This window comes from Palaemon carinicauda, chromosome 30 (genome assembly GCF_036898095.1).
Source record: "Palaemon carinicauda isolate YSFRI2023 chromosome 30, ASM3689809v2, whole genome shotgun sequence".
Lineage (NCBI taxonomy): Eukaryota > Metazoa > Arthropoda > Malacostraca > Decapoda > Palaemonidae > Palaemon > Palaemon carinicauda.
The window spans coordinates 85,864,536-85,878,448 of record NC_090754.1 but is presented as its reverse complement, the minus strand read 5'-3'; the positions used below and the strand labels follow the sequence as shown (position 1 = coordinate 85,878,448).

At 44.7% G+C, this 13,913-nt stretch overlaps 2 protein-coding genes across 2 annotated transcripts; both read left to right on the top strand.

Moving 5' to 3' along the window:
* The first annotated feature begins 5,512 nt into the window (after positions 1-5,512).
* On the top strand, positions 5,513-6,193 carry LOC137623627 (protein FAM200C-like). The gene has a single exon (XM_068354459.1). It carries the CDS (start codon positions 5,513-5,515, stop codon positions 6,191-6,193), a length of 681 nt encoding a protein of 226 aa, XP_068210560.1.
* A 58-nt stretch (positions 6,194-6,251) lies between these two features.
* On the top strand, positions 6,252-7,283 carry LOC137623626 (protein FAM200A-like). Its single transcript, XM_068354458.1, has one exon. It carries the CDS (start codon positions 6,252-6,254, stop codon positions 7,281-7,283), a length of 1,032 nt encoding a protein of 343 aa, XP_068210559.1.
* The last annotated feature ends 6,630 nt before the right edge of the window (positions 7,284-13,913 follow it).

Genomic DNA, 13,913 nt, shown 5'->3' with positions numbered 1-13,913 from the left:
TGATGCCTAACCAGCAAGGTGTCATTTTCAAGTAACACACTCTAATTATTGATATGTATTAGCAGTATTCTAGGGGTTCATTTATCAGCAGTTTAGATTTATCCCCAAGAATGCCTGAGAGTGCAGTAATGCTTCTCTGGGAGAGATAATGTTAATGAAAGCAAAGACTAAGTTCATTGGAAATAACACAACAGTAAATTGTAATATATCGAAAGATTTTGCACATTTGTTTCCTATCATTACTTTATATTGCTACACTTGTATCCTAATTCCTAGTTTTGGTGATGTGCAAGTCGCTTATACCAAGAAATTAGTGTCAGAACTTGAAAGTTATTTACTACTCCTTTTCTCACAAATGCTGGGGATGATGAGAGGAAATGCTCTGGTCTCAAGAATTGTGTAAATATATTCTCAAAGTTTTATCATCCCACTTTCTATTGTTTTTTTCAGTTCTCGTTGTCCAGTTTCTAAAGGCATGGTAGCTTTGTGTCTCAAAAGCCATCAGAAGAGATTATGTTTCTTTGCCCTTTTTAATATTTAAACATGAACAATTTTTAGTCACATCAGTTGTATTTGGGCAAGATAATTTAGTGTGGCCAAAGTACCATACCACATCTCATGTCAGAGACATTAAAAGTAATTCTAATTCTAGATGTATTCTTGTGGTGACAAGCTCATACATTTAATTTTCATATTACTCATGCCATCCTTTAGACTCGTCTCTCATCTTATGCTTTACAATGCAAAATTTCTACCTGAAGACATAGTGTCCAACTTCTTTTCAGCTAATGAAATGACCAATTATTATGATATTGTACTTTTCTTATACGTTTGTATCATGGCAATGTGAAAGCTTCTATCTATTATGCTTGCCTTTACTTTAGAAGATATTTGGTCTTATTAAAGCTCTAGTCAATACTTTGAGTATTCTGTACTCAATTTTTATGCAAATTTTGTTTGCTTTATCTTACCTTCAACTCCTGCAATATATATTTGTTCCTTAACTGGAATACAAACCTATGCTTTTTATTTAGGGGTATTACTTTCTGCGAAGCTGAAATGACGAGCCATTAAAATTAAGCGAGGGTTAATTACCCACACCGCTAGTGGGCGGGGGGTAGGGAGGGTAGCTTGCTACCACTCCCACTCACACACCGGTGATTTAGCTCACTTTACTTTAGGCTCGGATGGAGAGCGGTTGTATCCGCTCTTCCTCCTTGCCTATTCTAGACTGGCATTAATTTTTGTCTTTTAACTTACTTTTTCTTATATGTACCTGTATATATATAAGAAAATATTCTTAATGTTCATGTATATATATATATGTATAGAAATGTTGTAAGTTTCCTTTTCAGTGTTTGTGCTGTGCGTGTGAAACTTATACAACAGGTTCTCAAGACACTTGAGCAAGGCCAGGGAACCTTCCCTTCCCTTGCCCGTGGCAACACCTGATCAGCACTTCGAGGAACTAGCTCCGGCTACGCTTCCTCAGGTACTGCTCTCGTCAGATCATCTTAGACCGCTACCTGGAGGTTCGCCTCCAGGGGTTGGGCAACTTTCCCTTCCGAGGGAGAGTTTCCTCCCCAGGTGTGAGGTTGTTTCTCCATTCCGAGGGAGAACTTCCTGCATCCTGCATCTTCATCACTTCATCGACTGCTATTGCTGTCTTTGCCTAGACTACACTCCCCCCTTGCTGAGTCTCTCTTCCTTCGGGGGTGGAGCATAGTCTTAGGCAAGTCTCTCCTGCTAAGTGATCACCTCTCTCGTTCGCGAGAGGGGCCACTCATAGAGACTCCTCTTCGGAGGATTGCTACTGCTGAAGGTCAGCTTGCTGGTCTACTGGCCCTCATGGGCGTCATCTGTTCCTGAACCTTCTCCTGACGACGCTGCAGTGGATGTTCGCCCTTCCAAAGGGCACATCCCAGTTCCTGATCATCCAACCAGCTGACCTGCCGACTTACCAGCGCAACCTCGCATTGCAGCTAGTCCTTGGATTTCGGTCCTGGACTCTTCTGTTGATCGTTCGCAATCTCCATCGGTGGATGTTCGCCCTTCAAAAGGGCACATCCCAGTTCTTGATCGTCCATCGTTGTCCTACGCGCAAGCACTCTTCTGTGCGCGCGCCATCGTTGTCCTACACGCCAACGATTTCTGCGCACCACCATTCGCCTGCACGCTAGCTCTCTCCTGCGCACCATTGCTTCCGCGTGCGCGGGACAGCAGCAGCCTCCCGCGCTCGCCAGCGCTCTCTTGTGCGCGAGTTCTCACCCATAATCGCATGCCCAGACACCCGCCCTTGCTTCTGCGCATTCTAGGGAGACTGCATAATACCCTACACAGTGCCTTACTGCACGCCAGCGCTGTCCTGTACACTTGTGCACTCAGATACAGCACTCTCCTGCTCACTTGTTCTCTCAGATCCAGCACTCGCTAATGCGCTCAGCTCTTCACAAAGAGCCAGCGCTCTCCTGCGCAATTGCAGTCTCGGATCCAATGCGCCAGCTCTTGCCAAAGAGCCAGCACTCACCTGCGCATTCACCGAAAACTGCGCTTCAGCAGAAACTGAGCACCAGCAGCAGCCTGTGTGCCATCACTCCAGTACTCTCCTGCACACTCCCCAATAGGCAAAAAGAATAAAAACTTTTTGACAGGTCACCATTGCCCCATTCCTCAACTCGCAAATGCATAACAGCATGGCCGCCGGGAAAAGAGGGAGGAGGCTTCACAGAAGGGTTCAAGATTCCGAAGATTCCATCTTCCATGGGGAATCAAATGCATCTACCATCGGTCGAGACTCCTCACAGGGAACCCTTGGTCCCTGTCTCTTCAGGAGTTTTTTCTTGACAGTGCCACTGTCAGAGAACAAGAAATCATCAACCAACTGATCGCTAGATCACTGTTTGCTGATCGCTAGCTCGCCGATCACCAGATAGCCAATTGCTAGCTCATCTCTCTCTGACCATTGACCTCTAGAATCTCCAATTGCTAACGATCTCCGATTGCTAGCGTGCCGATCGCCAATTGCTAGTCAATAACCAGTCATCAGCTTGCTGATCATTAGATCGCCGATGGGCAGCTCATCTTTCTTCGATCATAGACCCCAGCTCGCTTGATCTCTGACCAGCCCATTGTCAGCTTGCTGTTCTCTGACCAACCAATTGTCAGCTTGCTGATCTCTGACCAACCAATTGTCAGCTTGCTGATCTCTAGCTCACCGATCACCAGTCCAGGATCGATCGCTGATCATCAATGGCTCACCAACACCCACTGACTATCATTAAACCATTCTGCTATCTCTCAGGGCTCTCCAAGCAGATTACCAACTCATTTATTGCCAACCTTCCTTGGCTGACTGACCAGACAGCCTTCATCTGCCTGTCAGTTACCATCTTCGGCTCACAGATCGCCGATTCACTGATAATCAACAATTTGCCAGCAGTTCGTGACTTGGACTTACTAGTCAACCTCTGCCCTTGGTTCCCTAGATCAGAAGGTATACAACACACTTCTCGCTACTGGCTGTTCGCTATCACACCAATCCACTAAAGTGATCGGCAAACGATCGACAACCCTCATCAGCGGATTGTCGACAGGTAACTACTTGCGAGCGCTCTCCAACTGCACAGTAACCACGATACCCAGCCGTTAACTATTGATTAACATTTGCCAGACTGATGCTGCTCTAAGGAATAGCATCAATCACATCAGGTCGCATGGTAGGGTTAAGCGTTGCCTTACTTCTATCAGTTAAAGGAGTTCTCTCCCAGGGAAGAATCCTTACACAGGGTATGGCGTCCGATCCTTTACGCCACGAGTCTAGACCCCAGCGTCAACAATCTCCCATGCGAAAGGATCCGCAAGAAGCTGTCCTTTTGGGTCGATGTCCACACCATGTTGGAGTTCGAACAAGGGCTAAGACCTCAGGTTTTCATTTGCATGCTGCACCTAAAAGACGCATACTTCCAGGCCCAAACCATCTATCTAGGAAGGATTGAAGATTCATTCTAGACAAACAAGAAACAACAGTTTAGGGCACTGTGCTTCGGTCTCTCCACTACACCCATCCTGGTTTCACAGGATCGGCTTCTGTCTCCGTTTCTGGACACCTAACTGACCTTAGCAGACTTGGTGGCAACTATGTATTAGCACCGAAACTTCTGAAGTCTTTTTACCAAGATCCAGTGATCAAGGTAAACCTATGGAAGTCTTCCCTACTTCCCTCTCAGAAGACTGGTGTATCTGGGAATGATTCTAGACACTAATCTCCACAAAACCTTCTCATCAAAGACAGGCGTAGAAAAGTCACAAGACCCTTTCTCAAAACGAGACTCCCAGCCCAGAGTGATTTGAGTCCGATTGGAATTGGGCATTCGATCCCCTAGACATTCTGACCCATGGGACCAGAAGTTTGGACGAACCTCAAGGGATGGGTGTCAGTCGAGAATCTACATCAGACTTGATGCTGTGCTTAGACACATCAAAAGAAGAGAGGAGGGACCATAGCGCTGCACCACACGACCTCAGCCCTCTGGACAGAGTCCGAAGTACCGTCACTTAAATCTCTTAAGAGATGAAGGCCAACTTTCTGGTCCTTCAACAGCCTCATCAGTTCCTAACGGGCCACTCAGTGATGTGATGAGCAACACCACACACCACATAGAGCAGCGTTTCTCAACAGGGGGGCCACAAGCGGACACTGAAAAATGCAATTCAGAATGCAGAAGCTTGGAGTGTATAGTTAAGGTGACGAGACTTCGGTCATAGGGGAAGAGTTTTTTTTTAAACAATTTGCCTGATTTTTTTACACAGTGATTAGTTCCTGGAGCGGTGAAAAAAATTCATCACCGGTCGTAATCATTCACCAACGTTAAATAGAAGTTGGGCCCCGTTAAGGCAACGCCGTATATGCTCGGCCACCGCTGATGGTCCCTCCTACCGCTGCGAAAGTTTTGAGATGCACAAAATATTGCAAGCGGTGAAGAGCGGTCAATTTTCCGCTCCGGCAAAGTTCACCACCGCTACAACAACGTCCAGTTAAAGTGTGGCACAGCTAGACGCAAGTTCGTGGACGCTTGGGTACGCTAGGCCAACGCAGAAATCTCACACTGTCTGTTGTGCGCATGCGCTATCACTCCCGTGGTGCTGGCACGCTCCTTGGCGCCAGTATCCTACTGGACTGGACAGAGGAAAGAAAAGTGCGTGTTCTCATGTCATATTGGTTTTCCGTATATTTCGCTAAGTTTTTGAGATAAAATATTTTTACACTAATTATACATGTTCACTTTACATTTATATTATCATATGACCGTAGTGGCCTTGACGAGCATGGTTTGCGGCCTGCATGGGTTGTGTAGGGTTGATACCTACACCACCCATGCAGGCCTCAGTGCACCACAGCAAGAAAAATCGTAACAAGTTAATTTCGTGCTACGATTTTTATTTTTGTTTTGTTTTGAAAGAGCACTTTTTAAACCAAATTTTTTACCGTGTTATTGTTGTTGTTGTTTTTCAGATGTCGAAGGTTCGAAAGTGGACAGACAGCTACGTCAAGTTTGGATTCACGAAGGTCATTCGAGATGGCGTGGACTGCGCACAATGTCTGCACTGCTCAGTGGTGATGGCAAATGCATCACTACGTCCTTCCAAACTTTCAAACCATCACGACAAGGTGCATCCCCAAAGGAAAGATGATAATATTGATGCTCTGTCTACGAAACGAGCACGGTACGATCGTAAAGCGACACTTCCAAAATTTGGATTCCGGCCAGAAGAAAATCCTGCTCTTCAATCCAGCTACGAAGTGGCATACCGAATTGTGAAGTGCAAGAAGCCGCACACTATTGCTGAGGAACTTATCAAGCCATGTACAGAGAAAATGGTGGAACTGATGATCGGACCAGAGGCAAAAAAGAAAATCCAGCAAGTTTCGCTCTCTAATGACACGATCGGGCGACGGATTGATGACATGGCCGCTGATGTGTGCCGTCAAGTTTGCTGTGAAATCAAGCAAAGCACACTCCAGGCTAGCCTTCAACTTGATGAGTCTACCGACAACGCTCTGGAGAGCCAGTTGATCGCCTTCGCTCGCTACGAGAAAGAAGGAAAGATGAAGGAAGAGTTCTTATTCTGCAATACCCTGCCAACCACAACGACAGCAAAAGATGTCAAAGCCATCGTGGACTCTTTTTTTTGAAGTGAATGGACTCAGATGGCAGAATTTCAAGCACATTTGTACTGATGGTGCCCCAGCGATGATTGGCGTTAAAGGAGGGTTCGTCACGCTTGTGAAGAATGAATGGCCCCACGTGACGTCTTCCCACTGTTCACTACACCGATATGCTCTTGCGTCAAAAACTCTACCGCCGCGTTTGTTGGAAGTCATGGACATTGCGGTCAAAGTGATCAACTTCATTCGTGCAAAGGCCAAAAATCATCGGCTCTTCCAACTTCTGGCCAACGAAATGGGGGCGCAACATGTGGGACTTCTGTTTTACACCAAAGTTCGTTGGCTATCAAGGGGGAAATGCCCCTCTCGATTGTATGAACTCCGGTTGGAGACAGAAATTTTCCTGCGAGAGAACGAAAACAACCTCCATGTCCATTTCGACAATGAAAAGTTCGTCATGATGCTTGCCTACCTGGCCGATATATTCGGCCGACTCAACGAAATGAACCAGTCTTTGCAAGGCCATGATGTGACAGTCAGTGACGTTCAAGACAAGCTTGCCGGACTGTCTGCTCGAATGGGAGTCTGGCAGGCACGAATCGAGGCCGGATCCACAGCCTCGTTTCCTTTCTTGGACGAGCATCTGCAGACGCAGAGGATTGAACTTCCCATCGGCATCAAAGATTGCATCATTGGACATCTCGACATTCTCTCCGCTGAGTTCAAATCTTATTTCGACGATGCTCCATTGGATGTTCCATGGCACAGAGACCCATTCAACACCGAAATTGAACCTACTGAAGACGAAGCAGAGGAGCTCGCAGAGTTGAAGGTCTCAAAAGCAATGAAGCTGGCCTTCAGTAACAGAGAAGACCTCTCCAGCTTCTGGTTGTCTGTTCAGGATGCATATCCACTACTCAGCAAGAAGGCATCCGAAATGCACGTTCAATTCGCCACAATATACCTTTGCGAATCTGGATTTTCTGACCTGGCGACCATTAAAACGAAGTCCAGAAACCGTCTTGATGCTGGGAACGATATTCGCCTTGCTGTGTCCAAGACGGAGCCGGACATAAGAGGCCTCGTCACACGAGCCCAACAGCAAGTGTCTCATTGATTATATTGTTCAGCAAAAATTTTTACTTTGATTTATAATTTTAGTGACTGAATAAACAACATAAAACAAAAACTGCATTTTTTTTATTGAAGGGCAGGGGGCCACGAGTGTTAGCCACTCGGTGAGGGGGGCCATGAGCTATCAAAGGTTGAGAAACGCTGACATAGAGGCTCACATTGACAAACAAGAAGGAACTTGCTCGCAGCCTCTTCTCATTTAGCAGTATAAATACTAAGATGGGCCGAAGTCCGTTCGGTACCACTATCAGCCCGCTTCATTCCACACTAGAGGAATGTGCTCGCCAACAATCTGTGCACAGCATCTCAGATAAGGTGTACCAAATGGTCTTTGGATCACCTTGTAGCCGACAAAGTCCCGACTTTATGGAGTTCTCCAACTAGGGATCTGTTCGCAACACCCCTGAACCTAAGGCTTCCGCTGCTCCCCAGTCCTATACCCCAAGGGCCTCTGGCAAGAAACATGCCAACAATGGTGGGTACAACAATGGCGTTGATGTCTTGTCCCTGTTTTGTCTGGAGAAGGGCACTCAAGGAGGCTAGAACATCGATCAGCCTCTCAAGGACTCTCATAGCTCCGCTATGGCTTTATACAGAATGGTTTCCAAACCTTCTGCAGCTCCTGATAGAGCCTCCAAGAGAACCCTCTCCATGTCACAAACAACCACACTTCGACATCTACCACAAGCTATAGCTTTGCTATGATTGTACGCCTGGAGACTACCCAGTACCTCCTCTCTTACAGAGGCTTTTTGCATTAAGTTTCAAAAAGGTTGTCTATATATCTGTGGAATTCCACAGCATCAGTCTACCAGGCAGTATAACGTCTTCCGTGGTTGGTGTCATGGGAAAGCGTCTCTCTCCACTCGATACCTCTATTCCGGCAATACCGGAATCCTCAAGTATATGCTAGAGGAAAAGACCCCCTTTTCAGTTTCAACAGGTAAGGACGATCACTCAACCTTGAGCCTTGCTTTCAAACTGAAAGGAAGGGACATCCTCTCATCGCTAGATCTTTCCTAACTCATACGGACTTAAACTTGCCTTTTCCCTGTTGGAATTGAGACCTTTCTCTCGGAACATGGTTCAAGTTCTCCAGTCTCTAAGGGGACCTTATGTTCCACTTCACCAAGCAAAAAATTTTCACCTGGTTCAGAAGACTTTGTTCCTACACACTTTGGCAGCGGCCATTTGAGTCAAGGAACTTCATGGTCTCTCTTTCGACATCGCCCATTAATGAGAAGGGTGAAAGGCAACATTCAGTTTTGTCCCCGAGTATGTCACCAGACAGTCTCCAGAGGTGACGAATCTTACGCAAGTCTCCACTCGGTAACTGATGATCCAGATCATCTGTTACTGTACCAGGGGTAAGGTATGAGGCTCTACCTTAAGAGAATGGCAACAGCCCACCCGGGTCACTTTTCTTGTCATCAGCACTGGAAGAGACAAAAGGAGGATCACCAAAACATCATCTCTGCTGGATTCAAAGAGTCATCAATTACGCCCTGAATCCAGATCCTCACCCAACATGTCGACTCACGATGCCAGTAGCTCCACGCAGATTACTCTGTGATGCAGGTTTTACAAGCAAGGGTGTGAATGCTTCAGGTGACTTTCACAACCTTTCTCCTGCAAGACGTGACCCACAGGAACTCGATACAATCTGTATCGGTCCTGTGGTGGCTGCACAACAGCTGGTTGTATACCTCAAGCTCCTTATTGGGCAAGTAGCAGAAGGTTGAGGGAACTGTTACCCGGTTTTAGCCTGCAAGAATGAAAAGATTTGACTGGCTCCTATTCTTTTCTTCATCCTCCCCTCTCTTGGGGAAAGCAACATCCTAGATTCTCTGCATAAGCTGACCTCAAACCACTTACAGGTAAACCATGCTACCTTCTGTACCTAGTATTAAGCTAATACTGTTGTGTCCCCATACCCTGGCGAGGTGGTATTGGGAAAGTCTTGTTTACCACAGTTTTTCTTACAAAAAACTCGGAATAACTTTACATAGACAGTCACACTTCTAAATATCTCAACACACAGCTTGCGTAGGCCGCAGACCTTGCGTAGCAGGGTTTTAGCAAGGCGCAGGGACTCCTTATTTTGATTTCTAACATACACAGATAAGAGGCCCTCAGGTAAAGCTAAAAGCCAGATTGGCAGAGACGTCCACACTTCCTAATGGGTGAGTCACTCCTGAATAAATAGTGTAGGTTTGTATTCCAGTTATGGAACAAATGACAAATTCATAGATAATTTGTATTTTTCCTAACGATACAAACCTTAGCTATTTATACAAACTTGCCTGCCACCCCTATCCCCCTTGAAGTCCTACTTCCAAGCAAAGTGACCTAAATCACCGGTGTGTGAGTGGGAGTGGTAGCAAGCTAGCCCCCTCTCAACCCCCCGCTAACTAGCGGTGTGGGTAGTTAACCCTCGCTAAAATTTAATGGCTCGTCATTTCAGCTTCGTGGAAAGTAATACCCCTAAATATATAGCCAAGGTTTGTATTGTTAGGAAAAATACAAATTATCTACGAATTTGTCATAATTTTGAGTTCTTAGTAAGTTCACCCATGAGTATCAAAACAATACTTTATTTTATCTGTACTCTATAAAATATACTTCAGTATATTCACATTTTGAAATAATAGGGACCATGAAAGGCAAAACATGTTAATATGATAGTTTCACTTTTGAATCTTTAATGTAGGCTCCAGCTTCTGTAATGATAAGCCTTTCCAGTTCATTCGTATGTGATTAATGTTTTTGTAATAGTCTTTGAACTCTGATGATAAGACATTTGATAATACAGTATGATGCCCCTTTTAACGCTAAGATTGTGATGTAGAACTTCAATTATATGTACTGTATTCCAGTTATAACTTGATTAAATTTTATAACTTTTGATGAACTGCATTTTAAATTTCATGTATTATATTTATATATTTAATTTATGTATTTTATTTTACAATATTGTTCACTTAAAACAATTAAATTTTGTTTGTCTTTCATATTTTTTCCTCATTTTTGAAATTTGCACCAAAGAAATATTCAATCTTGTTATTGGATTTACAAATTTGGGCTTGAAAGCCTAGCACTGGGACCTGGGAGGTCGTTCAGTGCCCAAGTGCAACTGAGGGAAATTTTTGCTGTACAAGATGAGACATTGGACAGCAAAATGGAAGAAAGGATACATGATCGGAGGATTGCTGAAGGCTAAAAGTGAGTGCAGTAAAGGACCTAAAGCATGCTGCCAAGACCTGTAAGTAATGCCTACTGACAGCAATACCTCCCTACGAAGCCATTTTTTATTTGATAATGGCAATAAAATATAAAGAAAACAAAAGATTATAACTAATGCATGAGGGGGCTAAGTAATCAACTGTGTAGTGTTTTCCTGGAAGCAACACAAAGGTAAGATCAATAGATAAGTTAAACTATGTTGAAAGTTATACTTATAAAGAGATACTTAACTTCACTGAAAAAAGCAGTTTTTATAGAAGTTTATCAATGAATATTTAAAGCGAGACCTGAAGGGGATCAATGATATTTCAAGAATGCTCTCAGTTTATGTTACTAAATCATAAACAATTTTATTTTACGTCAAAAATATCAAATTTTAAGAGCCTCATCATTATTCTTTCTTTAGATCTTTGAGTTGTAACTTGTTTATGGTCTAAGGTATCAGTAAGGCTCTAAGTTTCTGATGCATAAGGTAATACTGGAGAACCCTACGGAAATTCAAACCAACACGATGTTGCAGTTCGTAAACCTTCAAAAATGATATTTTCATAATAAAATAAATTTTTGAATATACTTACCCGCTGGTTATATAAAAGAGCTGAAGTCCCTGACGCCAGGGCAGAAAATTCAAATCTCGCGCTATCGAAGATACGCCAGGTGTACCAACCGCACCCTAGCGGTAGAACAGGTGGAACTACACACCAACTCCAGTTCTTCCATGCCTCATAGCCATACCATAGGTAGTCTCTAGAGGGGAGGAGGGAGGGTGTTAAATTTATATAACCAGCGGGTAAGTATATTCAAAAATTTATTTTATTATGAAAATATCATTTTTAAATATAAAACTTACCCGCTGGTTATATAAAAGAGCTGATTGACACCCCTTGGTGGCGGGTCAGAGACAGCTACATACAGAAAATTCACTTAAGGGTTACATACAATAAACTTAAGCAGTTCTCACCTGATAAGGAAGCTGACAGCAATGATACTCTGCCTCATTTCGTCCGCTATCCTTAAGAGATCCAGTAATCCACTCGGGCTGAAAATCTCTAGGAGCTGTCAAACGGTACAAACACCTATAACATGACAGGACCTCAACCAATACCCTTGTTCCGGGTGCACTCAAGGAACAAAATGACCACCTAGCCAAATCAAAGATTGCGGAAGACTGACGCCCAATCTCCACAAACAACCATAAAAAACGAGTTCCAAGAGATAGAAAAGGGGTATTAGGAAAAAAGGGAACGTAGTGGTAGATCATTCACCTACTATCGCATTAGCAGCTATAAAAGGACCCAACGTAAAAAGGTCCTCATAGCGAGTCTGAACATTCTTCAAATAATGGGATGCAAAAACAGACTTACTTCTCCAAAATGTTGTATCCATCAGACTTTGCAGAGAACGGTTCTGTTTAAAGGCCACTGAAGTCGCTACCGCTCTGACTTCATGTGTCTTGACTTTGAGGAGCCTCTGATCCGACTCATCACACTGAGCATGAGCTTCTCGAATCAACAATCTAACGAAAAAAGACAAGGCATTCTTGGACATGGGCATCGAGGGTTTCCGAACTGCACACCACAGAGCGTCTGAGTTACCTCTCAGATTCTTAGTTCTGTCCACATAACAACGTAGAGCTCTAACTGGACAGAGAACCCTTTCCAATTCATCGCCAGCCAAATCCGAAAGGTTAGAAATCTCGAAGGATTTGGGCCATGGTCGAGAAGGATTTTCGTTCTTGGCCAGAAACCCCAGTTGCAAAGAACAAATGGCTTTCCCATTCCGAAAACCAATGTTCTTGCTTAAAGCGTGAACTTCACTAACTCTTTTCGCAGTGGCGAGGGTAACTAGAAAAAGGGTTTTCAAGGTTAAGTCCTTAAATGAAGCCGAGTGTAAAGGCTCAAATCTGTCACTCATGAGAAATTTAAGGACAACATCCAAATTCCAGGCGATGGGAGCCGTTTGAATCATCTTGGTCGTATCAAAAGACCTAAGTAAATCTCGTAGATCCTTATTATCAGAAAGGTCTAGGTTCCTGTGTCGAAAAACCGTCGCCAACATACTCCTGTAACCTTTAATAGTTGATGACGAGAAGTTATGCTTAGTTTTAAGGTCCAAGAAAAAATCTGCTATTTGGGAAAGCGATGTACTGGAAGAGGAAATCGCGTTAGTTCTACACCATTCCCTGAACAACTCCCACTTGGACTGATACACCTTGATGGTTGAAGACCTTCTTGCCCTTGCAATTGCCTTGGCTGCCTTCTTCGAAAATCCTCTAGCTCTAGCGAGTTTTTCGATAGTCTGAAGGCAGTCAGACGTAGAGCTCGGAGGTTTTGATGATTTCGGGCCAAGTGAGGTTGTCTGAGAAGATCGGGTCTCATGGGAAGGCTTCTCGGGACATCCACCATCCATTCCAGTACCTCTGGAAACCAGCTCCTTGACGGCCAGAACGGAGCTATCAGTGTCATTCTGGTCTCCTCGTGTGAAACGAACTTCTGAATCACTTTGTAAAGGATCTTGAACGGAGGAAAGGCATAAACCTCCATGTGTGACCAGTTCATCAGAAAAGCGTCTATGTGAAAAGCTTCGGGATCTGGAACCGGAGAGCAATAACACTCTAGTCGTTTGGTCTTCGCGGTGGCAAAGAGATCCACGAGAGGTCGACCCCATAACCGCCACAGACTCTTGCAGATGTCCGGGTGCAGAATCCATTCTGTGGAGAGAACCTGACCTTTCCTGCTGAGTCTGTCTGCGCTCACATTGTTGACTCCCTGGATGAACCGCGTCAAAAGAGTCACCTTCCTTTCCTCCGCCCAGATGAGGAGCAGTCTTGCAATCTCGAACAGAGGCCAAGAGTGGGTCCCGCCTTGTTTCGCAATATAGGCCAGAGCTGTCGTGCTGTCCGAATTGACTTGGACTACCTTGCCCCTGATCTGCTTTTCGAAGCCGATGAGAGCCAGATGAATAGCTAAAAGCTCTTTTTGATTGATGTGGAGAGAGGTTTGCTCTACCGTCCAAGTCCCCGAAAGTTCCTGCTTCTCTAGAGTGGCTCCCCACCCCGAGTTGGAGGCGTCGCAACACAACACGAGGTTTGGGTTCCTCTGAAGTAAAGACAAGCCTTCTTTCAGTCTGGGCTCGTTGTTCCACCATTGAAGATGAGACTTGATGGAAGTCGAGATGGGAATGCAATCCCTGTCGAGGCTGTCCCCTTTCTTCCAATGGCGGTTGAGATGAAACTGAAGAGGACGCAAGAACAACTTCCCCAGGGTCACGAACTTCTCTAACGACGAGAGAGTCCCCAGAAGGCTCATCCAATCTCTGACGGAGCAAAGATCTCTCTTCAGGAACGTTTGTACTTTTAGGAGGGCTGCTT

What these genes read in the sequence shown, in the direction of transcription:
- LOC137623627 (XM_068354459.1), top strand. Translation starts at nt 5,513, where the DNA reads ATGTCGAAGGTTCGAAAGTGGACAGACAGCTACGTCAAGTTTGGATTC.
- LOC137623626 (XM_068354458.1), top strand. Translation starts at nt 6,252, where the DNA reads ATGATTGGCGTTAAAGGAGGGTTCGTCACGCTTGTGAAGAATGAATGG.